At 48.0% G+C, this 25,528-nt stretch overlaps 1 protein-coding gene across 1 annotated transcript; it reads left to right on the top strand.

Annotated features, from left to right (window-relative positions):
• Positions 1–3,590: 3,590 nt before the first annotated feature.
• Positions 3,591–25,326, top strand: LOC119357684 (tau-cadinol synthase-like). Its single transcript, XM_037624550.1, has 10 exons — positions 3,591–3,677; positions 4,176–4,431; positions 4,725–4,935; positions 7,871–8,032; positions 8,393–8,528; positions 16,334–16,352; positions 23,909–23,972; positions 24,083–24,218; positions 24,715–24,963; positions 25,033–25,326. The coding sequence occupies exons 1-10, from the start codon at positions 3,591–3,593 to the stop codon at positions 25,324–25,326; spliced, it is 1,614 nt and encodes a 537-aa protein (XP_037480447.1).
• The last annotated feature ends 202 nt before the right edge of the window (positions 25,327–25,528 follow it).

Here is a 25,528-nt window from a genome sequence, read left to right as displayed (position 1 = left end):
TGAAAACATGTCAACATGAAGATATCGTCGCGAGGGAGCTAACAGTGAAAGCGGATCATCGATCGGATTAACAATTTGGAAGATATAAAAATAGTAAAATCTCAAAATAAATAAAAAGAATCTTTGATGATGTCGTGTCTATGTATCTTTGCATGCATGTAAGAGAGAGAGAGAGAGAGAGGAAGAAGAGCCCCCGCATGAAAAGACCTCTGGTAAGTCAAGAGAGAAAGAACAATCAATCAGCCCGACATGACCTTAAGCGGTTAAGCCCTTAACCAGATCATTCGCAAAAAAAAAGCCCTTAACCAGATCGATCGAGCAGGGCAGCATGCTGGCTATCTTCAATGAAGGCCCTCCATGTCGCCGTCCTCTTCGCAGCCGAGCTCAAGGTATTTTCGCCGAAACTCTGACCGGAACATCACGCGGCTGCTATGTCGTAATTAATGACCAGCTAGGCCATACCTCCATGTACAACTTGACGTCGTTGGAGGAGAGCAGGTTCCTACGCAGCCAGAAAAGGTCTCTGTTCTTACTTCACTATCGATCGGGCCGGTCAGCCATGGCTGTCAGCTTACCAGCAGCCGGACGTCGTCCATCGGTCGTCACGCCGACGACGAGAGCGCGGCTGCCATGCATGCATGAACGGCCGGATCACTACTTTTCACGCTTTCAGAACCAGCTCGCGCGGTCTAGCTAAATTAATTAATTGGTCATTAGTCATTACTCATTACGAACGCGGATATCATATGTGCGTCGGTCTACACGGAGGCATAGGCGTAAAATGCAATATTGGGACCCTAGTTTTCATGAGTAGTGACCGTGATGGGGAAAGAAGACTGGACTTGCAGCTTCTGAACCACCACCTGAGCTCACCTCGTGGCAACACTTCAAGTGCAAGTTACACGGAGGTAGGCGCACGACACGACGGATTCGTTCAAGATGACCAAGGGCATGCTCGGCAAGGTTGTGTTCGTTGGAATTATGTCAGACGCCATTGAAAATTAGGCTCGTCTTCTCCCAAAGTCTCAATGGTGACGCGAATTAAATTGGAAACAAAATTACACAAACCACCAACTATTAATGCTTATTTTACCTACCATACGAGTTTGTTGCACAGAATAACACATATTGGTGTCATCTGTTGGAGATAGGTCTAATCCAGTGTGTTACATAGGCTGATGTGATTTCTAATGGGTGGGTCTGACATGTAAGTGCATGTTGGCAAAAAAAATCTACCACATGTTCAAAATTTAACATGTTTACAAAAATGTGAAAAAACTCGGTAGAATGTACATTTACTCAACTAATCAAGAAAAGCTAAATTGGACTAAGCGTTTCGAAGATATTGAAAGTTTTAGTTGGTCCGCTGATGTGTCCAGTATTTTTTTTCCTTTTCCCATGGGTGCACTTACAAGCAGGTTTTTCTTTCTTGTTAATGTGTGCACTTACAAGCAGAATACACTTGTTGAAAATCATGTCAACATACCTGAATGTTGGATTAAACACGATTGCAACAAATTACATCAATATATGGTGTTATATGCAACAAATCTATATAATGGGTATTGAGTAATATCACTCCAGCCTCCTCCTCCAAGAAAGAAAGTTAGGGTTCGTGCCTCTCGCCGGCGTCGGCGCAGGTCCACCTCGTCTCCGGTGGCCCTAGGGCCATAGAGGCGCGGTGGATCTTGGCAAGGGCCGGCGGGAGGGCTCCGTTTTTAGTCGTTTTTTCAATCTTGTTAGGGTTTGTGTCCTGCTTAAGAAGGTGAGATAGCGGCGGCTCCCTGAAGATGGAATAAAGGTCTCCCCGCCTAGCCCCCCGTTTTGGCGGTGCGTCTAGCATTGTTGGTGGGCGTGTGGGGGTGTGTCTCTGGCGGATCTATCTTTGGTGGATTTGCTCGGATCTCGTCGTTGTTCATCTACGTTTGTGTGTCTTCGGTTTGGGTCCTTCCGACCTACGTTATTCTTCATCGGCGGCGGTTGCTGTTCTGGGATGCTGGTACTATGGGGCCTTAGCACGACGACTTTCCAACTGTCTACTGCAACAAGTAGTGTTGCGGCGATGACGGTGGCGCGCCTTCGACTCGCTTCAGTGCTTGTAGTCGTCGCTAGGTGGCCTACGGATCTGGATGTAATTTTTATTTCTAGTGTTGGTTGTACTGCCATGATTGAAAATGAATAGATTGAAAGTTTTCTCCCAAAAACACCTATATAATGGGTGATTTGTGCAAAATCAATATCAATAGTTGGTGGTTTGTGCAATTTTCACTAAATTGGATCTGACGTGTAGGTGTATAATCCTAGCTGACCACTCTTGAAAAAGAAAACATTGGATGGCGCCTGCCCGTTCAAAGACCTGCACGGGCATGCTGTGTTTGTTTTAGAAAAGGAGGTTGAGCTCCGCCCTCTGCATCATACAATGTTACAGTCAAATTATTTTATTATTCAATAATGCGGTATAAAATAAAACATTGATCCTTTCGAATCCACTTTCTAGACAACAAAAATCACTCCTACAAACTTAATGATAATGATGGTCATGTTCATGGCCTTGCCCTAATCTCACCCCTGCACATACCATCTAAAATCGGAGCACCGGTCCAGCAGACCCTTCGCACATAGCGCATGCGCATGCTTCAGAAGTCGTCATCACTGTCTTTGGTGAACCCATCTTCGGTACATGGATCAATGAAATGATCTTGCCAGGCCCATCGTCGACACCAGACAACGTCATTGCCCTGCACTCGTCCATCACCAAGAGTCCACCGCCGAGACCAGCTACACCGCGCCGCTAAGACTAACTGTCTTCGACTCGGAAGACCACGCTGCTCCACCTCAGGACCCATCCAGCCATCACATGCTCCAAAAAATGTACGACGCCACATTGTTGCCATCGTACGATCTAAGAAACCCGGATCTAGGACTTCTCCAGAGCAGCATGACGGGAAGATGACAGTTACAACAACGACATCTCCAACAAGGAAATGACGTAAATACACTACCATCATCCGCCATGACCGAAGTCGGCGAGGTTTTCACCGGCGGACGCACCTCGCCCTCGACGCCGCCTCTAGGCACCGCCACATGAAGCCACCTATTGGCCTGTCATCCCCGATGAAAGGGACGCCGCCGTGGTGATCGGAGCCGCTGCCCCGGGGGGCCTTGCGCCGTAGATCTCCGCCGAGTCTTACGTCCCCACGTTGTCACCGGACCAACGCCGTGCTACCGAGAGGAGCAGCCGTTGTAGGAAGATCTCGCGCCACGGACGCGAGATCCCCGTCGTACCCTTTACCGGCGGTGCACGGGTTTTCCCTATGGCCACCTCTAGGGACGGCGAGGGGGGCAGGGGGCCACGGGAAGGAGGAGGTGGTGGTGGCGGCGGGGGCTAGGGTTAGTGCCCCCGGTCGCCATGGAGAAGGTGACGCAAGGAACAAGATCTGTTCCTCTCCTTGCAGGTGAGTAGCATGTGAACACGAAAGACCAGCTTTTCAGGTCTTCTCAAAGCCACGCTGTGTATATAAGGCCGTCGACCGCTCCAGGTTTTCTCAAAGCCACACCACTACAACAATCACCAGACTACACATTTTATCATGGCGTCTCATGATGCTACCGCGCCTGTGTTTCATCCCACGGTCTGGGGTGACTTCTTCATCAACTACAATCCAGAACCGTTACAGGCATGCTTTCTCTTGTTACAGCAGTAATAACAGCGTCCGGGAGCAGTACATTTTTTCAGTCTGCGTGTTTTTCCTTCGGTTTTATGGCCCGACCTAAAGTAATTACCTGGTCTGGACTCTGGAGCCATTGTTGAGATATATGCCTGGATTCTGTTTGTTTATTGGCTTTCAGTTTTGTTTCGATAGACCGATAAAACTTCAAGATTGCATTCAAACCCCTCTTCCGGAGATTTTGATGTTACAAACTTGGAACTATCATCTCATGTTTCTTTTTTTTTTTCTTGTTTCCCTTTGCAGTTTCTATTTATATTTAAACATGTCACGGTCTGTTTTCCTGTTTGCAGAATAGCTAACATCTAATGGCTGCAACTTTAGCCAAGAACAATCTTTCCTTCTAACACTATTATTTTCTCCCCTTGTCACATGGTTAAATAAATTTCACCATGGACATGGTTTCAGTTAACACTGCGTAACATATATTTTGGTAATGCCATGTAGATGTCAGAGGAAAGGATGACGGAGAGGTCCAATCAACTGAAGGAGAAAATAATCGGGTTATTTTCATGCGGTACCATAGTTGAGCAACTGAACCTTGTAGACACACTACAACACCTAAGCGTAGATCATCATTTTCATGAACAAATTGACTCCACATTAAGAAGCACTCATGCTGGTGAATTCAATAGCTCCAGCCTTCATCATGTCGCCCTTCGGTTCCGCATACTGAGGCAGCAAGGCTTTTGGGTGTCTCCAGGTATTCACTAATAACCCAACCTCCTGAAATATTGTATTGTCCATAAAAGTTTCTTGTTTTATGTAAGTAGCCGTTGTCAAACTTCGAGTTTTTCGCTTGATGCAATTACAAATACGCAGAAACACTACATGCTTAAAATTCACATCATGTCACGTAAAAGCAGTTTGGTCTGGAATACTGATGTGTTGCTTGTTTTAAGAAAACTACAAAACGTATGCATGCAATTAAGAAGAGAGAATCACCAATGCTACCCATATATGCTCATAAGATGTAACATGTATCTCTTCTTGCAGATGTATTCAGCAAGTTCAAAGACGAACATGGGGCCTTCCATGTTACCGTAACTAACGACCCAAGGGGGCTATTAAGTCTATACAATGCAGCATACCTTTTTATCCATGGGGAGACAGAGCTTGAAGAAAGCATCTCATTTGCGAGGCGACACCTCGAATCGATGGAAGGTAAGCTTGATTACCCATTGGGAGAGCAAGTCAGGCGCGCCCTTCACTCACTACCGGAATCGCCCCCTATGCCGACGGCCAGGGCCGTCGGCATAGGCCTGAGTCCCGTCGGGATAGACCTATGCCGACGACCCCCGTCGGCATAGGGCCGTCGGCAACATATGTGTCGGCATAGCCAGGGAGGCCGTCGGCATAGAAAAGCCGTCGGCATATATGATACGCCGACGGGGACCGTACATCTATGCCGACGGCCCCGGCTGTCGGCAACTATCACGCCTAACGGCGGCCGCCATCAAGTCTGCCCAGCGACTGGTCGCCACGTGGCACCCCTATGCCGACGGCCTAGCCGTCGGCTTAGTCAAAAACTATGCCGACGGCTCGACCGTCGGCATAGGTGTGCCACGTGGCGACCAGCCGCTGCTCGTGGACCAGGGCTGTGCCGACGGCTGGGCCGTCGGCATAGTTTGAAACTAAGCCGACGGCCAGGCAGTCGGCATAGTCCTTCATACAGAGCTCCCAGTAGCTGACACGTGGGCGCCTATGCCGACGGTCTAGCCGTCGGCACAGTTTTAGCCGTCGGCATAGGTGCCACGTGTCAGCTACTAGGAGCTCACGCTAGCCCTATGCCGACGTCCTAGCCGTCGACATAGTTTGCTTTTGCTTTTTTTTTCTTTTTTCTGTTTGTTTTCAAATCAATTCAATTCAAATAGCAGCACATATCAGCAGATATATATGATGGGATAGACATATAAAACACAACGGGATATCATCCGGCACCATCACAACAATATATGCATAAGCATCATCACACACAAGTCTCTAAATGAACATCATCACAACCAACATAAGCATAAGCATATAGAGAAGCACACAAGTCATCTAAATGATCATCACCACACACAAGTCATCTCAAGCATCATCACCACACACAAGGATCATCGAGCACCGCGGAGGTCGTCACCACCAAGACGGCCGAAGCCCAGGTCGTCACTGCTAGCGGCAGCGCTACCGCCAAGACCGCCTCCGCCTCCACCTCCGCCTCCGCCTCCGTGGATCGGAGTGGTCGGGCTCCGTGTCTCCGGAGTGCTGCGAAAACCATCGCCAACGGTAGATCCACCTGTTCCCTGGATGTTGAAAAGACATATGCACGGGATATATGACTGTGTTGAAAGGCATGACATGATTTGGGTGAATAGATTGGGGATGAACTAATCGGCGAGGGGCCAGCGTTCTGTGCCACAAACTCCTCAAAGCTCTTCAGCACTGGTTGTGTTGGAGGGCATTGTGCTGGAGGGAACTGAGGACACCTGCCGGTCGCTATATCCTGAAAAGCCTGCTGCATCTGGCTATCCCTCTGCACTTGGTGTTCATAAAGCCTCTGATGCCACGCCATGGTCTCCTGGCGTGTGTACTCCAGGTAGGCCTACGGTATGACATGATGGAACTCATAAAACTACTAAATGCGGAAAATAAAGTGAGCAATGAAGATAAGAGGGAAAATACTTACAGATTGTTGCTCCTAAAAGAGGGACTGTGTACTGGTCACTGGCTGGTTCGTGCGCTGGCTCAGGCTCGGGTCGATCCGACGAAGCTGTGTGTAGGAGATACTAGGAGTGATCACAGCATCGAGAACCGCCTCCCGACCGTGCTCCTTGGGCCCCATCCTCACCACCACCATGTCGTCCAGAGGCGCCGCAATGGGGTCAGGTGTGTCAGGATGTAACTTTAGATACGCTTCGGAGTAGGCCTTCTTCCTCCCTGCGGTCTTCTTGCCGTAGTACTTGGTCTCGCCAGGCTTGGGGTCCTTCCGCGTATGGGCGATCTCCCACGCCTGCATGTGTGAGAGCGGCCGCTTCAGTTTCTCCTCCTGCACCACCAAACAGAGGTTAGTCATACATAAGAAAGTGATGGTAAATAGAAGAAGAAGAATGTTTAATGGGGTTAGTCAGTGGACCTCCCTACCCGATTGTGTTAGGTCAGCCCATAGGAACACTTTGGAGCAACATCCGGGTCAGACCCACAGCAAGATCCCCTCCGTGTAGACCCCACGCGTCCGTTTCCCCCCTCCAGGTGCCGGCGGCAGCGCCGTCCGTGAGGGGGGGCACACCCCGGAGCCCCAAGACGGGCGTCTACGCATGCATGAACACTTTCACATATGCATCGGGCCCCGTGCGATGTTTTGGTGACATAGCTACACCCCGAATCCCCCCACCAACCAGAATTCCTTCCGTGTCGACCGTTTCCCCCCTCCGTGACACGGCGATAGCGAAGTTCTTAACGGGGGGCAATCGATATACCATCGGGTATGTTTTTTTAGATAAGGCATAATTATCTTATGCAAAAGCAAAAACTAAAATAAAGTAAAAATAACAAAACAAAGTAAAAATTAAAAAAATAAAGTAAAATACACGGATCGATGACGGAGGTTGTCCCACGGATCGATGACGTGGCGTGGCACACGGATCGATGACGTGGCGAAGGGGCCTATGCCGACGGCTGTGCCGTAGGCATACCTCTGCCACAGATAACCAAAGTAAAAATAAAAAATTAAGTAAAGTAAATATATGTCGACGGCAAGGCCGTCGGCATATCTGTGCACACATAGATCGATGACGTGGTGTGGCACACGGATCGTTGACATGGCAGAGGGGCCTATGCCGACGGCTGTGGCGTAGGCATACCTCTGCCACAGATATGCCGACGGCTGCCGTTACCGGCCGTCGGCGTAGGATCAGCGCCGTCAAATGGTCAGCGCTGACCGGGCAGGTGGGCCCGGGCTATGCCGACGGCCTATCCTATGCCGACGGGCCCCGTAGGCGTAGCTCGGGCGGTCCCGACGGCCTCTTCTATGCTGACGGCCCATGTCGACGGCTATTCTACGCCTACGGCCTATCCTTGGCCGTCGGCATAGGTCCATAGATGCCGACGGGGGCCGTCGGCATAGATTTGGCCGTCGGCAACCCCAGTTTTTCTGGTAGTGACTTGCCGCTGCCAAGGACCTTGAAGAGAGTAGAGGTGCTGCATTATATGTCAGAGTACAAAGAAGAGCCGCCGCACAACACCTCCATTTTGGAGTTCGCCAAACTGGATTTTAACCTTCTGCAACGTCTCCACTTGAAGGAGCTCAAGGCTCTCTCTAGGTAACATATACTACCTCCGTCCTGATTTATTGGTCCCCTTAGTATTTTGTGTCAAATTTTGACCATGGATTGAATTAACAAAATGTTAATGCATGTCACAAAAAATAGTATCATTGGAAACCATGTCCAAATACGAATCCAGCGACATAAGTTCTGATGACATGCATTAACATTTTGTCAGTTAAATCTATGGTCAAATTCAGGCATTAAAGAATAGATAAAAATCAAGTTCTTGATATTAGGATGCTAATCCTTTCGCATTTTTCCGGAACAAAAGATAACTTTCAGTCATACTTCTCATAAATTGAACCTAGCAGCAATATCGTTTTTACAGAACACTAACAACAAACTCACTTTCAGATGGTGGAAAAATCTTTACAGAGAAGTGGGGCTAAACTACTCGCGGGATCGTGTGGTTGAGTGCTACTTCTGGGCGTATACAGCATACTATGAGAAAGAGTATACACGTGCAAGGACGATTCTTGCCAAGATAATCGCAATCTCTACTCCTAACTAGTAGAATGCCCGTGCGTTGCTACGGGCTATAATTCATATAAATAAATAAAACAAATTAAGGTCGTCTCCAAGGTCGAAGCTCATTTCTCTCTCAAATGTCCGGGCGTGTTCGGGCATTAAACGGGCGCCATGTAGGCTCTCAATAACCAACTGGATAGTCCGGGCTCCCCAAATCCAGCCCATATGGGGATAAATGTGATTGCCCGGACTATATGTCATGTTATCTTGAACACGTAGTCCCAACACAAAAACCCCATCCCATGACGCACTTTTTCTTTTTCCTGCCGGACCCTCCCCTTCTCACTCATTTCCTGATGCAGCGGGGCATTTCTCGTTGGAGCCCTCTCCTCTAAAACCTGATGTGACCCAGCTCATCTTCACCATGGCGCCTTCTCTCCTTCAAACCGTACTTACCCGCGGAACGCCAAGGATGAGTCCCCCGCCAACCGCCCTGCTTTCCACCATGATCACCTCTCCATGTGTTTGTGTCTATTCACCACCGCCATAGGGGGGGGGGGGAGTGTGCTGCTCATGACGCCCCCAAGCTAAGAAGAAGGATCTGATGTCTCTTGAAGCATTGTCACATTGTACCATAACGTACAATGTCATGCATTGCGACGAAAAAAATGGTGTCTGTTGTTGGGCATGCAATTGATACATACCCTGCCCGTTATTAACTCTTGAAGCAACCAAACCAATGCATTTACCCTTCTATCCTAACCAATCAATTGTACGTGTTGATGAAAAAAATATGAACCGCCTGCTCATGCAGTTTGCTACAGATGGCATCTCTAATGAAATGCAATTTGCCACATTTTCTAAAGTAGGGATATTATTCCACTTAGACAGTCGTAATTGATTCGACCAATCCCAATCCACATTCGGCTCACTCTCAACCCTCACTCTTATCACAAAGTACATTAACTCATGTTCTAAGTGAGCCAATGACCGACAACATTGTGGCATGCTTGCAACATGGGACAAGGGCGACAATCATCCTCTTGTCTTAGTGCTACTACCTCCTGGTTCTATATTGGACTTACCCTTCATCCGGGCTCTACCATGATGGCACGACACTCATGTGTGGCCACGGAAAAAGAAAACTATGAATAGAAATGTTCTTCCAAAGCATGAAAAATGTCAATGTTTCTCTCCTCTTCCCTCACTCGCGCGCACATGCCTGATTTGTGATACAAATTTATGTACCCGTGAGAAGAGCAAGAAAAAATCCCCTCACTTTCTATCTCCCACACCAAAAACTGCCTTGATGTCACAAAATTTACCAATTCTACGCTCCAATAAACCCAATGAAAGAGAGGGCATATCATGTTGGAACCTTGAGTTTCCCTTCAACACAAGTTGGACCCGTCAGCTAAATACAACATTCAAAATGTTCGGAGTTATCAGGGAAAACCAGCTAAAACGTAATAAACAAAAATCTATACAAAGAGAAAATCTAAAGCGCACACCCAATGAACGAATCAAGCTCACATGACAACTTAATATAAGCTTATTGTAGCTATTCTAATATCTGAGAAGTGCAAACTGTAAACGCCATTGTCTACTGTACGAATTCTTAAGAATAAGAGTGATGTTACTATGCAAGATACAAACTTGACAGCGACAATGTACTATGGATGCAGGATGTTGTTTATGATTGATTGGTTAGGCTAACTTGTTAGAGGCCAAAAACAAAATAAAAAACTTGTTGGCTGGTTGTGATCCTCTATCGAACGGAACTATAAATGAAGCCGCCAACGCATCATCAAGAATTAAAGCCATGGCTCTTCTAGAAAAAAAATAGTGATGTATTGAAATATGTATTTGACGGATTGAAGGGAATCATAACTGGTCAACTCATTGTATCCTTCAATACCTAAGATGAAAAAGAAACACCCCAATATAATTACATATTCTCTGACCACCCTCTACACAAGTTCACAATGAGGAAAAATGATACATTCAATTCTGGACAATAGATTAAAAACCTGTTTGCTCTATGTATCAAGAAAAACCGCTGCTAGAGTTCAACAAGTAAAACATTGCTCAAGAACGGATGTGTGATTTATAATATTCTGAAGATTACGTGAAACAGAACCTTGCTGGAGCGACACTGTTCCACATACAAATGCAAATACCCACCTTGGATAATCTTCCTGTGAAACCATCCCATATCTTCTTATTAAATTCATAATATGTGCTGTCACCGAATTGGAATCCATGAACTCTCTCTAATGTTGTAAGCCCACAAAAGAAGCATATATTTGAGTTTCAGAGAAAAAAAATAAGTTTGTACCCATAACGACATAAGTTGCAAGGACTCTATTGAACATAGAAGCTTCCAAAAAAAATTAATTAAAAAAGGGTATCCTCTAAATCTAGCGTAGATGCATAACAACTGAAAGTAACAAACATACATGCACCATAATTTTACTAATAACTACTTGCCTAGACATAATGGGAGTCGTTGACAAAGGAGGTGGATCCACATCCTGCTATGTATGAGAGGAACATCAGCTATGAAATTTATCTTCGAGATACTTCCATCTTATATAAGCTAAAATTAACTTGTCAACACACCTTTGACTTGAATTAGCATGGCTCTTACAATACAGAGTGTTCACTATTTTTCTGAAACCTACCTTTCTGAATCAGAATCAACAATACAGAGTGATCACTATTGAGTACTGAACTACGCATAGTTTGCAATTGACGAAAAGCTTCATCAAGTATATCTGTGTATGTAGAAGAGGCCAAGGAGAGTACTATGGTGAGAGCGTACGTCATGGAGCGAGGCTCCAGTCCAACACTCCCAGCCCTCCCATGAGGATACCCACCATACGTTGCAGTCCTGTAGCTTGTTAATTAAGTACAAAAATGAGAATCGATACCTAAGAGAAAAGTTGTTTTAGAGCTCACATGCTCCTCAACTAAGTAGATGACTGGAATAATACCAATGGTACACAATCTGGGTGAAGTACAAGCCTTGCGCGTCCTCCACCATGCTCCTCCTCCTCCTCTAAGTCCAGAGCACCGGCCGGACCCATTTTCGTTCTGCCTAGGTATAGTCTGCCGAGGTGGCAGGCTGGCAGCAGCTTCGCGACAGCCTCCTCCAAGCTCCAGTGAACTGGCAACGTTGGTGCCAGCGCGCGGCGCAGTGGAGCTTGCCCCCGGCAGAGCTGATCTCCGAGTCCCACATGGCGCCTTGGCAGATTACGATCTCGTGTCGCGTCGAAGAGGACGACCATGGTAGTGCGCGGCCGGGTAGGGCATGGCGGGGACGAGACGTCCGCCCAGGATGCGGTTTTGTCGGCTGGCGAGTAGCTGGTCGGAGGTGGCCGGCATCGACGAGAACGGCACGGTGCCGTCACGATCGGACCCGGCCGTCGAATGGAAGGAACGCGCTGGCAAGGCGATCCGGCGCGTCCACGATGGCTGCACGAGGCAGCGCTACGCGCCCGTGGCCGGCAGTAGGTGCACCAACGAGTTCTGCTCTGCTCGCCCTACCATGTGCACATTCAAAACTCACCCGACCATGCGCACATTCTCCGCCGCCGCCGCGTCTGCCTCGTCCAAAACAGCTTGGGGGAGAGACGAGGAGGATTTGAGGAGGCTGCGGAGGAAGGAAGCAAGATTTACGGGATAGGCGGACGAAGGGGTGGGGTTTCATTCGATCGATGGGAGGCGGGGGTCCAAAGCGTGGGGTTTTTAGGAAGGTGATCCCATATGAAACTTGTGATTGTCAAGCATGGCACGCGTGATTAGTGATTTATTATGAAGAAATATATTATTTTATTATGGAAGATTATCGAGAAAATCTCGTGTCTGTATTTTAGGAAGGTGATCCCACATATATGGCGTAATTTCTGAATTCTGAATTACTTATTGTTTACATAATTGAATTGAATCAACACCTACCAAAGGAACCATGAAACAAGATCTCTCCTTAATGGGGTTTGGTTTTTTTAATGGGAGGAAGAAAAACCAATGAGAGAAGGTGGGACGAAGTAAAACCGGACGAAAAAAAGTCAGACGAAAAAAAACCAGACGAAAGTAGTGGGACTATTCAACCAACTCATCCATTAGGAGTAGAGATGGACGAGTTGGTTGAATAGTCTTCGTCTGGTTAATTTTCGTCCGGTTTATTTTCGTCCCACCTTCCACCGCCCCTCCCACGTTAATTTTTTCTTTTTCGCACTTAAAACCGAATCGTGTTTGATACTCCTTCCATTTATTCGTGTTTGCTTTAATTAGTTGTCGATTCAATTCAATCATGTAAATATTTGGTGATTAAGAATTCAGAAATAAACCATATACATGAGATCACCTTTCAAATAGATCAACTCCCTCTCCGATTTATTTCTCCTACTGATCCCCTTCCATACTTAGCTCCCAAAATAAACCATATCACCACGCATGAAAAAAAATCCCATAGAACACCGCTCCCCTCCATCCCCTCGAACTATCATTTTGTCCTAGGTCGACCCCCTCGATCGCGGCCTCCGCCGTACGATCTCGCCGCCGCCGTATGGGATCACCTACGACGTACAATCTCGCCGCCACCGCAAGCCTTTCCTCCCACCCCGCCTCCTCTCGTCTCTTTGCCCCCGATCTAGATGGCGCCTCCAATCTCGGCGGGGCGGCGACCTCGAGCGACGGCAGCACTGCTGGATCTCCTCCACCCCCACTCAATCAATACTGGTACCCGAGGCTCTCCTCCTCGACCGACCGCGAGCAACGCCGCCGCCTCACCGTCTTCTTCTACCATCACCAACCGCCTGCTCGCGTCCCCGCCATCCCCTTGTTTGTGGTCTGTGATGGAGTGAAGTATCGATGACCATCACCTCTCCCCCGCCATCATATTCCCTAGAGGTGGATACAAAGCTTTGGGATGGCCCACTCGGTGCCGGCTGGAACACCGACGACGCCGGGCTCCTCGGCGTGGCTCCCGCGAGAATGGGTGCACATCGGAATCTGTCCTGGTTTGTGTGGTAGTAGCATTTTTTTCTTTGATTGTACGTAGCTTTTTAAGTTTCTTGATCAAATGGTGTTTGATCGGATTTTTTTTTTGGTCATCAACGCCAGCGATTCCATGGCGAAGTGATTGTGTTCGACAACAGTAACTTGGGTTGGTTTCCATCTATAGATTGTAGATGAGAAATGATACCTGGTGGAGGCAATGTTCTGTACAAGTGCTTGATTAGAACGACACTGCAAATAAATTGGTGACAAGAGGCAAATTCTTGCGGTGCCCGATGAGGACATACTCCTACGTCGATCCATGTACGAACTGGGAGCAGCATCGATCCGATGAACGCACAAGGAATATCCAACAGATTACCCTTACTACTATATTTTTTATCCATGAATGTCATCTTGGGCCCCTGTACGATTTGATTACATGATGTTGTGTCCTCAAACTTTACTCTGAGTTATTTGTTAGATGCTCGGTGAAATTCAGAATTATTTTTCTTCTGTCTTCCCAGTGATGGAAGGTAGATTGAGCTGATAAATTTCTGCACCCACCTTGAGGTCCATAACGTTCTCCTAATTGTATGCAGCACAATCGTAAAGATGTATTTGTTTGAGGGAGAGGACTGTCTCTTATCAGAAGCAACATTATGTGATCATCATGTGTTGGATCTTGGTCCCCTGTATGAGTTGAATACATGATGTACTGTCCTCAACATTTACTCTGAATTATATGTTAGATGCTCGATGAAATTCACAGCTAAGCGTTTTTTTTTCTTTTGTCGTGCCAGTGATGGAAGGTAGATTGAGCTGAAAATTTTCTGCACCCACCTTGAGGTCCATAAGGTTCTCCTAATTATATGCAGCCCAATCGTAAAGATATATTTGTTTGCGGGAGAAGACTATCAGTTATCAGAAGCAACATTATGTGATCATCATGTGTGAGAGAGACGGCAAAGAGTATGTGATATTTATTTCTGTGTGGACTACTAATATGTATTGACTGTTCATGTTGCTACAGTAGGTTCATGATTGATTATGGCAACAAGGAAATCACTCGAGAAGGATTTTATTAGTATGCACACTTTGAGACTTGAGAGGCTGTTATTGATTAAGGAATCTATGTCTGCTAGAGAGGCTGATGCCAAATCAGCATCGGAAAAGGGCAAGATAAGGGGACTGAGGTGAAGTCCTTTCTTCTCTGTCTCTATGCTATGCTGATACGTTCAAACCAGCATTTTAAATATCGATACCTATAATTCATTGATTAGCTCAAACAAATGATACTAGACAGAAGAATACTGCAATTGATCTATGAAAATTTGTTAGATTTTAGTATCTATCTAACATCTAAGAGAAAAAATGTGATGAACATTTTTTCACAAGGTTATGTATATCTTTAAAATTTGGTACTGAGAGAAGGCCTTAAATGCTTGCAAATCCTCTGTTTTAAGAGCAGCACCTGGATCCAACGAACCAAATATGCAAGCACGCAATACAATGATGTTTTTTCTTCTCCATTACTGAATCTTCTTTTTATAAGTATTTAGTTTGGAAGGCAGTATCTAGATATTCGGAGAGATTGGTTGCACGCTGCGAGTTTATCCGATTCAGATCCATGTCTTCTTTCGTACTGCATCTTCTAGCATTGCTGTTCGCAGATTGTCCATGCTCCCTTAGATCCTTTCTCAATGGATATTCAGATTTTTTTTTCATATGGTTGCAAACATCCCTTGCTCCATGACAACACTCTGCCCCACCGTTCTACTATTGCTCAGTAGTTCACTTAACATTGGACTTAATAGTAAAACAAAGGTAAATTTGTGGAGTTAGACAATACAGTACACTGCTTCTCAATAGCTGTCAAGGGCCTCGGTGCCCAAGACAGCAGGACCTCGACTACGTAGTTCGTAGTCGCGGTGGATAGGAGCGCTAGGGTTTTTGCCTGGCTGCTCTATGATGCGGGAGGAGAAGATAGAAGGAAATAACTTTATTGCCTGTCCCTAAAGGGTGCTAACTATCTGATATATAAAGGCCCCATGGGCTAATAACAAACTAGAAACCTATACGAAACAAACTAGTCTAGGAACTAATGTGCCCGGATCAGGACTCTTGTCCTGCCTGCGCCTTGCCTGATGCGGCCGTCGGCTGCTCCTGGCCGCGCGGCCCACGTCTGTAAGACGTGCCCCACATGACATCTCTCCCCCCCTCGACGAGCAGCTCGTCCTCGAGCTGAAAAGCGGGGTAGCGCTCGACGAAACTGTCAAGATCCTCCCATGTAGCTGACGAAGCTGCTTCACCCTTCCAGTGGACAAGTAGCTGGCGAACGCCGCGTGCTAGGCGCGCACGAGTCACGCGCTCTGGTTCTGGAACAGCCGCCCCGTTGTGGATCGAAGGCAATCCCGGCGGTGTAGTTGGAGGAATGCCGAAGAACTTCTTGAGGAGGCCCACGTGGAACACGTCATGGAGGCGCGAGCGTGCCGGAAGCTCAAGACGGTATGCCACGTCGTTGATCACTTCTGAAATGCGGTACGGCCCATAGACTCGTGGCTTGAGCTTGCCCCTGGTTGGCAAGTTGAGAGAGGACGCGGCGCGCTGTCGAAGGCGAAGCCAAACCCAATCGCCCACCTCATGCCGAATGTCCCGATGACGTCTGTCGTAGTAGGACTTATAGACCGCCTGTGCCTGTTGTAGACGATAGCGGACGTCCTCGATAAGTTCGTCGCGCTCAGCCATGCTCCTGGCCACTGCAGCCACCCGTGTGTCGCCGGGCTCGTAAGAGCGAATAGTGGGAGGGTCACGGCCATACACAAGCTTGAACGGAGTCTCTTGGGTTGCTGTCTGGTAGGCGGTGTTGTATATGTACTCAGCCCAGGGAAGCCACCGAAGCCACTGCTTGGGACGATCCCCGGTAAGACACCGTAAATACATCACAATGATCTTGTTAGCAGCCTCCGTTTGACCATCCGACTGCGGGTGAAATGCTGACGTCATGTGCAGCTTTGTCCCCGTGAGGCGCATGAGCTCTCGCCAAAAAGCGGAGGTGAAGACGGGGTCGCGGTCAGAGACCATGGACTGCGGCACGCCATGGAGACGAACAACCTCAGCGAAGAACACCTGTGCCACTGACTCTGCCGTGTATGGGTGGGCTAACGCCACAAAATGGCACTTGCTGAAGCGATCCACCACGGTGAGGATGACAGACTTCCCGCCTACTCGAGGAAGCGCTTCCACGAAGTCGATGCCGATGTCAGTCCACACGCCCGTGGGCACCGGCAGCGGCAGTAGCAGCCCAGCGGGGTGCAAGTGCTCGGACTTGTACCGCTGGCAAGTACCGCAATTGCGGACGTACTCCTGCACCGTCTTGCGAAGGTTAGGTGCGTGGAAATCGCGGAGGAGACGATGCAATGTGCGCAGGACGCCTTCATGCCCATCATCGTGCACGGCACTGAGAATCTCCTGGAGTAGCGGGGATGACGGCGGAATGTAGAGGCGGCCTTTGAAAGTAACGAGGCCGTCGGAGAGCGCCCAAGGCTGTTGCCGCGCACCTGCCGAGATATCCTCCCGCGGTGTGACGAGCGCCGGATCAGTGGACGTCGCTTGCCGGAGGCGATTGATGAAGTCGAAACGAGGCCCCGAGACCGCCATGATCGTCGTCTCCTCCGTGTCGCGGCGGGAAAGTGCATCCGCCACCGTGTTGGTACTACCTGCCTTGTACTCCACCGTAAAGTCGAATCCCAGGAGTTTGCCAACCCAATGATGCTGCGGGATGGTGGCCAAACGCTGGTCAAGCAGAAATTTGAGGCTGTAATGATCCGTTTTTACCACAAACTGGCGCCCCCATAGGTACGGCCTCCAGTGGCGAATCGCGAGCACCAGGCCGATGAGTTCCCGTTCATACGCTGCCAGGGAACGGTGACGTGGCGCGGCTGGCCGGCTAAAGAAAGCCACCGGGTGGTGGTCCTGAAGAAGGACGGCCCCGAAACCGTACGTCGATGCGTCACACTCGACGATGAACGGCCGTGTAAAATCCGGTAACGCGAGGACGGGAGCCGTGGTGATTGCCGTCTTGAGGGTGTTAAAAGCTGCTGCCGCCTCCGGCGACCAAGAGAAACCATCCTTGCGAAGGAGGGCCGTCAGGGGCGCGGCAACCACGCCAAAGTCCTTGACAAACTTGCGGTAGTACCCCGCAAGGCCGAGAAAGCCCCAAACCGCGCGTGCCGAGCGTGGTTGCGGCCAGTCCGCCACTGCCTGCACCTTTTCCGGATCCATGGCCACGCCTGCAGCGGAGATGGTGTGACCCAGGTATGCGATTGATTCAACGGCGAACGCGCATTTGGAGCGCTTGACGAAGAGCCGGTGCTGGTGCAGGACCGTGAAGACGGTGCGCACATGTCGGAGATGGTCAGCCCATGTCTCGCTGAAAATGAGGATGTCGTCAAAGAAGACGAGAACAAAACGGCGCAGGTATGGCCGCAGCAGATCATTCATGAGGGCCTGGAACGTGGCCGGCGCGTTGCAGAGTCCGAACGGCATCACCAGAAACTCGTAGAGGCCGTCATGAGTACGGAAAGCTGTCTTCGGGATGTCCTCCGCACGCATCCGCACCTGGTGGTAGCCGGAACGTAAATCGAGCTTGGTGAAGAAACGAGCGTGCCGTAGCTCGTCGAGGAGTTCGTCCACCACCGGAATCGGGAACGCATTCTTGACAGTAATGGCGTTCAGGGCGCGATAATCGATGCAGAAGCGCCAGGACCCGTCGGCCTTGCGGACTAGCAGTATCGGGGACGAGAATGCGGAACAACTCGCACGGATGATACCTTGGGCGAGCATGGCGGCGCACTGACGCTCCAGCTCGTCCTTGTGCGCGGCCGGGTATCGATACGGACGGACGGCCACCGGGGCGGAACCAGGTAGCAGGGTGATGCCGTGATCGCGGCTGCGGGGCGGTGGCACGCCGGAGGGGTCGGCGAAGATGCCGTCGAACTCGGTGATGATGGCGTCCAGGAAGTCGCGGCCGCTGCATGATTTTAGGGCTGGCCCGTCCGGTCCTGCAATGCCGTGCCAGCACACCCGATGGCCCCGCCGCCAGAATGTCATGGAGAGGGCTCGGAAATCCCACAGGATCGGTCCGAGCGACGCCAGCCACTGCGTGCCCAGGACGATGTCGTAGCCCGCGAGCGGCAAGGCGAGGAAATCCTCCGCGAACTCCTCGTGGTCGATGCGGAAGGGCACGACGCGGTACGCGCCCTGGCACAGAACGCGCTCGCCGTTGGCCACCGTGACGCGCATCTTCTCTGTGGTGGGGGGCGGTAACGTAGCACGAGCGGCCGCCTCTTCGGCGATGAAGTTGTGGGTGGAGCCTGAATCGATCAGGGCGAGGAGGGAGACACCTCCGAGAGTAATCTGCATCTGCATGGTTTCACTCGTGCGCACGCCGGCGATCGCGGGGAGCGAGATTTGAGGGTCGGCCCGCGATGCATCATCAGTGGCGGAGGCCGCGTCGTCGTCGTCGTCGTCCGGCGCTAAGTCGAGGAGAAAGATGCGCTGGCACACGCGGTTGTGGCCCCTGCCAAACTTCTCGTTACAGTTGAAGCAAAGGCCCAGGCGACGGCGTTCCTCCATCTCTGTCTGGGAGAGACGCTTGATTGGGCGTCCGTCCGGCAGATTGTGGCCCTGCTGAGGTGCGGCTGGTGGGGCCGGAGCGGGGGGCGCGAGGCGTGGTCCTGGTGTCGGCAGGATGCCCTTCTGTGGAAAACGCACCGGTGGCGCGGCGGAAAGCGCGCACTGGTCGCGCAGCTCCAATTTGCGGGCGAGGCTCATGGCGACGGCGAGGGACTGTGGGTTATGGATCTCCACGTCGAGGCTGAGGGGTGGCTGGAGTCCCGCGGTGAAGATCTGCACTTTCTGTGTCTCGGATAAGGTGCCTGCCCGGGGGAGGAGTGCCTCAAACCGCTCCTGGAAGTCGACGACGGACGTCGTGCGTTTGCACGCCATTAGTTCGCCCAGCGGGTTAGCGCGCAGCGGTGGCCCGAAGCGGAGATTGAGCAGCTCGGAGAAGCGGCGCCACGGAGGTGTGCCCTCGTCGCGCTGGACCTGCATATACCATAGTTGGGCAGGACCCTCGAGATTGTAGGACGCCATCCACACCTTCTCCTCCTCGGCGATCCGTTGTTGATGGAAGAAGGACTCGCATCTGTTGATGAAGGCGAGCGGATCAGACTTGCCGTCGAACTTGGGGAAGTCCATCTTCTGGAACCTGGGCGGCCGATCATTGTGGTGCTGCCCATCATGGGCGGCGTCAGCGCTGGACGAAGAGGAGGACTTGTCCTTCTGGAGTGCGGTGACGGACGACTGCAGGGACGTCACCGTGGCCGTCAAGGCCTCGATCATCTTAGCCAGATCCGCGGTGGTCGGTTCTGCCATGCCGGAAGTGACCGAGGCGGCAGCGGATTGTGGCGATGTCGGGGAGCTGGGCGCGGACACAGGGGGGAAAGCGGCCGGCGGATGGAGCGTGGACGAGGAGGAGGATCGCCTGGAACCTGATACCAAGTTGTCAAGGGCCTCGGTGCCCAAGACAGCAGGACCTCGACTACGTAGTTCGTAGTCGCGGTGGATAGGAGCGCTAGGGTTTTTGCCTGGCTGCTCTATGATGCGGGAGGAGAAGATAGAAGGAAATAACTTTATTGCCTGTCCCTAAAGGGTGCTAACTATCTGATATATAAAGGCCCCATGGGCTAATAACAAACTAGAAACCTATACGAAACAAACTAGTCTAGGAACTAATGTGCCCGGATCAGGACTCCTGTCCTGCCTGCGCCTTGCCTGATGCGGCCGTCGGCTGCTCCTGGCCGCGCGGCCCACGTCTGTAAGACGTGCCCCACATGACAATAGCCTAATAACTTCTATATTTTTTTCTATTGTGTTTAATTTCCATTTGCTCTAATTTTATTTTCTCAGAGACATTTCATTAGCTAATACGCCGGCCTTTTTTTACCCTTCTGATAGTAGGAGTCGTCCAGTTTGTGTTGTGTGTTGGATGATACTTATGAAGGATATTTTAAATATCATGGATGAAATATATGTATCATGTTGTTTCGCTTAAATAATATTTTTGTATTTTCCCTCCTTTCCACTTTAGGACTATGAACTTTCGTTCTCTAAATGTTTTCTTTTTATACACGGGCTCAGTCTCTTTTCATCAGTGTTAATGACAACAAGTGAAAAGGTTTCTGCCATGCCAAGTAATAGCTTAGGTTAATGGCTAAAAGCAAGGTATATCACAATTCATCATTGCTTAAACCTATTGTAGACGCACTTCAATTATGTTCCGCAACTTGCTGACTTATGTTTTTAATATAATTTCATGTTGCTACACTATTCATGTCGTCGACAAACATTGTCTAATTGCCTGCTTAATGAGGCTAAGGCCGCGCTTGGGTCATCGTTTTCAGCCCCAAACACCTGTAAAACATGCACCCGTGCAAAAAAATCAGTTGTAACTGAGTTCAGTGCTTGGATGGTCGGTTTTGGGACATATTTACACTTGTTTTTAGAATACACCGATTTTCAGCCGGTATGCGAAACACTGGTCAACCCATCTATTTTGTACCTCCGTACTCTCTCTCTCTCTCTCTCTCTCTCTCTCGCGCGCGCGCGGGGGAAACCTAGGCGAGCGAGCAGGAGAACATGCACCGCCGGCAGAGTGTGCAATCTTATGAAATCACTATGGGACACAGTTCCAATAAAGAAAAGTTACACTTCGATCTTAGCGTCGTTAGCGGAGACAAGGATGTTTCCGGCCGCCATGCACGCATCTTCTATAATTTCAACACCACTGGTAGGTCAGCAGCTGCGACCCACCCAAAAATCCCGTCAGTTCAACGCAGTTATGGTCGATTGAGAGCGAGCGACGGCCGGACTAAGGGCAGCAGCGGCAACTCTCATATTTCAGTTCTACTCTTCCATCTTGTGTTGGCTCTGGTGTACGACTACATGCGGTGGCGGCCTGTACAAGGGTCTGTCGATAATAGCTGAGCACGACAAGGCGACCCGAGGGAGATGGAGGAAGACCAGGTTAAATTAGTGAACTGCCCTATATGGAATCGCTAGAAAAAAATCATGTCAATTTCCTCTACCGCGCCTCCACTCTGCAAGAAAAAAAAGTCCAGGCTATATACTCTAGACTGTTGGATTCATCTAGAACCCTAAAAAGATCGGTTTGATCTGTAACATATCATCTACAAAAATTGATTTTTTACATTTAAATATTTTTGCATTGCTCTTGACTAGATTGTTTTGTAGGGAGCATAGGAGAGCAAGATGGGGTGGTCTGCATCACCTTCAGTTGGCACATGCGCATGCACCTGCAGTAATCATTATCTTTCCCATGGTTAAGATGTATGATGCATGAACTTCTAATATTTTGATGTTAATTTCAAATGGCTGATGGAAGATAATTTGCTTCTAATAGTTGTTATGTATTGACCCTTGCTTGTTCTTGTTGTAGATGAAATTGGCCTGATAGCTCTTATGTTAGCACTTTCTAAAGTTCACATTTATTTGTGTGCTCAAGAAATATCTGGACAATCTTTTGCTAGCGGTAAGTTTCATGTTTGTGACTTTTTGCTATGTCAAACGAAGAACAGAAGCCCGAAGCCCGTTACTGTGTGAAGGAATGGCCTCCTTCTGAAGATATTTAATTCACCATGCTTATTCAGGTGCGAGTTATGTTTTTGACTGAGATATTTTTCCACTTTATTCCATGTTAAAAAATAAATTAGTATTCAGTTATTGTATGTGTGTGTTAGACGAGTTGTTTCTTTCCATCTTCAGGTCGAAGTAGTTGTTTGAGTGCATTAGCCTTTTCATTTTCTATTGCCGCGGTCTATTTTATTCAACCTTGGTGTCCTTAAATTGCTTTGTTCACATATTTCAAAGATTATGAGTTTGATTTCTACCTGTGTACCTATGTTGGTATTCAGGTTAGCTTTCCCTATATAATTGTTGCATTTAATTTATTTATTTTTACTACACTTTGTGACCAGTTTGTGACGGAATGGTCTGATTGCTGATCCGGGTTTTTTGCATTAGCGATGAAGTAGATGAGTGCAATGTGGTTGAAGAAGGGAAAGGAACAGTAAGACACTTGCTGTCATTCAACCTCTATTTTTTCCTTGTTATTTTGTTCCCTTGAAACAAATGGGCACTTGAAACAAGTTCAATTCAATTTTCCACTTTTTGGCTACCTAACAAGAGGCGCCCTGCAATCAGAATTTGATTTCGATTTACACCTATGTACATTCGACATCACTTGCACATATCATATGCTATTTTTTTACTGCTTAATGTCCTATTACTACTGCAAAACTGGACATAAGAGTTTCTTCTCATCCAGCCCAGCTCCACGGGAATGGAATGAGAAAACGTGTAAATTTCTCTAATTCCATAATATTTAAAAATATTATGGTACGGATAGATACACATTAATAGATAATATAAAAATTATTTTTTATATAAAATTTGTTAAAATAGAAAAATATCTTGCTCCAGGTTGCGGTGCTGCTCCTATTACAGAGAGCATGCTAGATTATTTTTTCCCTATGATTTCAAGATAATGTTCCTTTTATGATTGTAGAGCGAGATGAGATATTTTGAAGCGACATCAATTCTAGAGAAAGATGGACGATGTGCAGGGAAATGAGGGGTGGAGGAAAAGATGTCACTTGTCTTCTCAAAATTAGAGGGTTAAAGAGGTAGGACAACTGCCAAGGAGGAAAGTGCAGATGAAGAGAGCAGATATGAAGGGGAAGGAGGGGCGGAGAAAAATATGTCACTTCTATTCTCAAGTAGAAGATGGTTTGAAGAGACATGACAACCACCGAGGAGGAAATAAGCATGAGCGAGAATTAACTCACATTTCTGAAATAGAACAAATGTTTGACAATGTCTTCTTTATTCCTGCAATGCAAGGGTAGCCGCAGCTGGGCTTGATTAATTGCACTCTTTGAAGGATTGACGATTGCTGCAGCGTCTGATCATGTGAGGGTAATAAATATTTTTCTTGCTAAAAAACCGTTGTCACTTGGAATAATATACGACGGGGGCCTCATTGGAGTTTATCTTATACCAAAAACCATGGACTGGTCAATATGGACTCATACGTGATGTCATGGGCATGATTACACTCTTTGGAGGATTCTCAAATGTGGCATCATTATGTGTGGGTTATAATATTCTTCTTACTAAAAAACCGTTGTCAATATAAGACCAGGGCCTCATTGGAGTTTATCTTATACTAAAAACCATTGAATTGTCAGTATATATACTCAAATAATTTAAAAGGCCCGTAGCAACGCACGGGCATTCTACTAGTAATAGTAATGACAGACGACACTTACGATGTCCGTGCTACTTTGGTGGAGTGTAGACAGCTCAATGAAGCTATACAAAGGTTGGAGTTGTCATGAAGCATGATACTAGCTGCTTGATCTTCTTAACTTGAGAATAAAACATGAGTCACAAAATTGCATTCAGTGGTGTAGCTAATTAATCTGTATGCAGATGGGAGGAGAGTGCTATTTCTCTTCTACCAGAGTACTTACAGAAGTTCTACCTCAAGCTGATGAGCACCTTCAAGGAGTTTGAGGACGTATTGAAACCGGATGAGAAGTACCGGGTCGCTTTTAGCACAAAAGCGGTATATCACTCTCATCTCACAACCAAACGACGACTATTTTCCCTAGCTACTTTCTATATTTATTTTTCCGTTATCTTTCTGTAACTCTCAGTCACAAATTTTACCCTTTTTCTCACAACACCTACCACACTTGGGACTTAAAAAAAATAGTGGTAATGTATAAAAAATATATCTCTCCGAGTTGATGACTTTTCACATCAGAAGATCTCCAGTTCACAGAACTTTATGCTACATATGCAGCATGCTCTGCACAAATATGTAATACTGTTTAGATCTAGAAATCATATACATCGATATGAGATAAAAGTATTACTAGAAATTCAGTACTGATATAGGTACTCCCAGCCCAAGTGGATAGCAAATCCGATTCTATATCATAATAGCGAAAAACACATGTATATTTCAAATATTAATTGTCTACATTCATATCCACGACGCCGACATATCGAAATCTTTCATCAGAAGTACTAATACGGTTTCACTTTCTCACTTGTAGTTTCAAATATTATCAAGCAACTATCTCCAAGAAGCCGAATGGTTTCATCAGAATCACAAGCCAAGATTCAATGATCAAGTGAAGGTATCTGGTGTGTGCTCAGGTGGACCATGGGTATGTGTTGGGTTGCTAGTGGGTATGGGCGATACTGCAACCAAGGAAGCACTGGAATGGGCCCTCGGCTGTACTGATGCCGTCAGGGCTTGCGCAGAGGTGACACGTTTCATGAATGATCTTGCTTCATTTAAGGTACAAATTACAATCTCCAAGATTACCAGCCGTATTCCTTACCCTGATTAAGCATTTGTTTGTTCACAGCGTGGGAAGAACAAAAATGATGTGGTCAGCTCCGTGGAATGTTACATCAGTGAGCACGGTGTGGCGAGTGAGGTCGCCATTGCCAAGATAGGGTCTCTGATCGAAGATGCATGGAAGACTACGAACCAAGCACGCATTGAGCTCCCTGAGCTGCTGCTTCCGGCGGTGCAGCGAGTCGCAAATATAACGATCAGCATGCCCTTCATGTATGATGACAAGACAGATGCCTTTACGTTCAGCAGCCATCTTGAGGGGACGATTAAGCGACTGTTTGTCAGTCCCATTGAGCTCTAGACATGAGGATGTGGTACATGCCTGTTCATGAAATCATCCACGGACAGAAGCAAGCACCAGCTACCCTGTGCTAATGAAAGATGTATCCTTCCAATCTGCTGCACCTTGGCTTCATCATTATCTTTTGTGAACAATTTACAATGAATACAATAAGGCTTGCATTATTTGCTATTACTTGAAATGCAACAAAACGTAGCTTCAG

This window comes from Triticum dicoccoides, chromosome 2A (assembly GCF_002162155.2).
Source record: "Triticum dicoccoides isolate Atlit2015 ecotype Zavitan chromosome 2A, WEW_v2.0, whole genome shotgun sequence".
In the NCBI taxonomy this organism is placed as follows: Eukaryota; Viridiplantae; Streptophyta; class Magnoliopsida; order Poales; family Poaceae; genus Triticum; species Triticum dicoccoides.
Note: the sequence above shows the minus strand (reverse complement) of the source record. Positions and strands in the feature narration are given on the sequence as shown.

Coding starts and splice junctions, on each gene's coding strand:
- LOC119357684 (XM_037624550.1), top strand. CDS start 3,591: ATGGCGTCTCATGATGCTACCGCGCCTGTGTTTCATCCCACGGTCTGG. Junction 4,432..4,724: donor AGGCTTTTGGGTGTCTCCAG/GTATTCACTAAT, acceptor CTCTTCTTGCAG/ATGTATTCAGCAAGTTCAAA. Junction 4,936..7,870: donor GAGCAAGTCAGGCGCGCCCT/TCACTCACTACC, acceptor TTTTTCTGGTAG/TGACTTGCCGCTGCCAAGGA.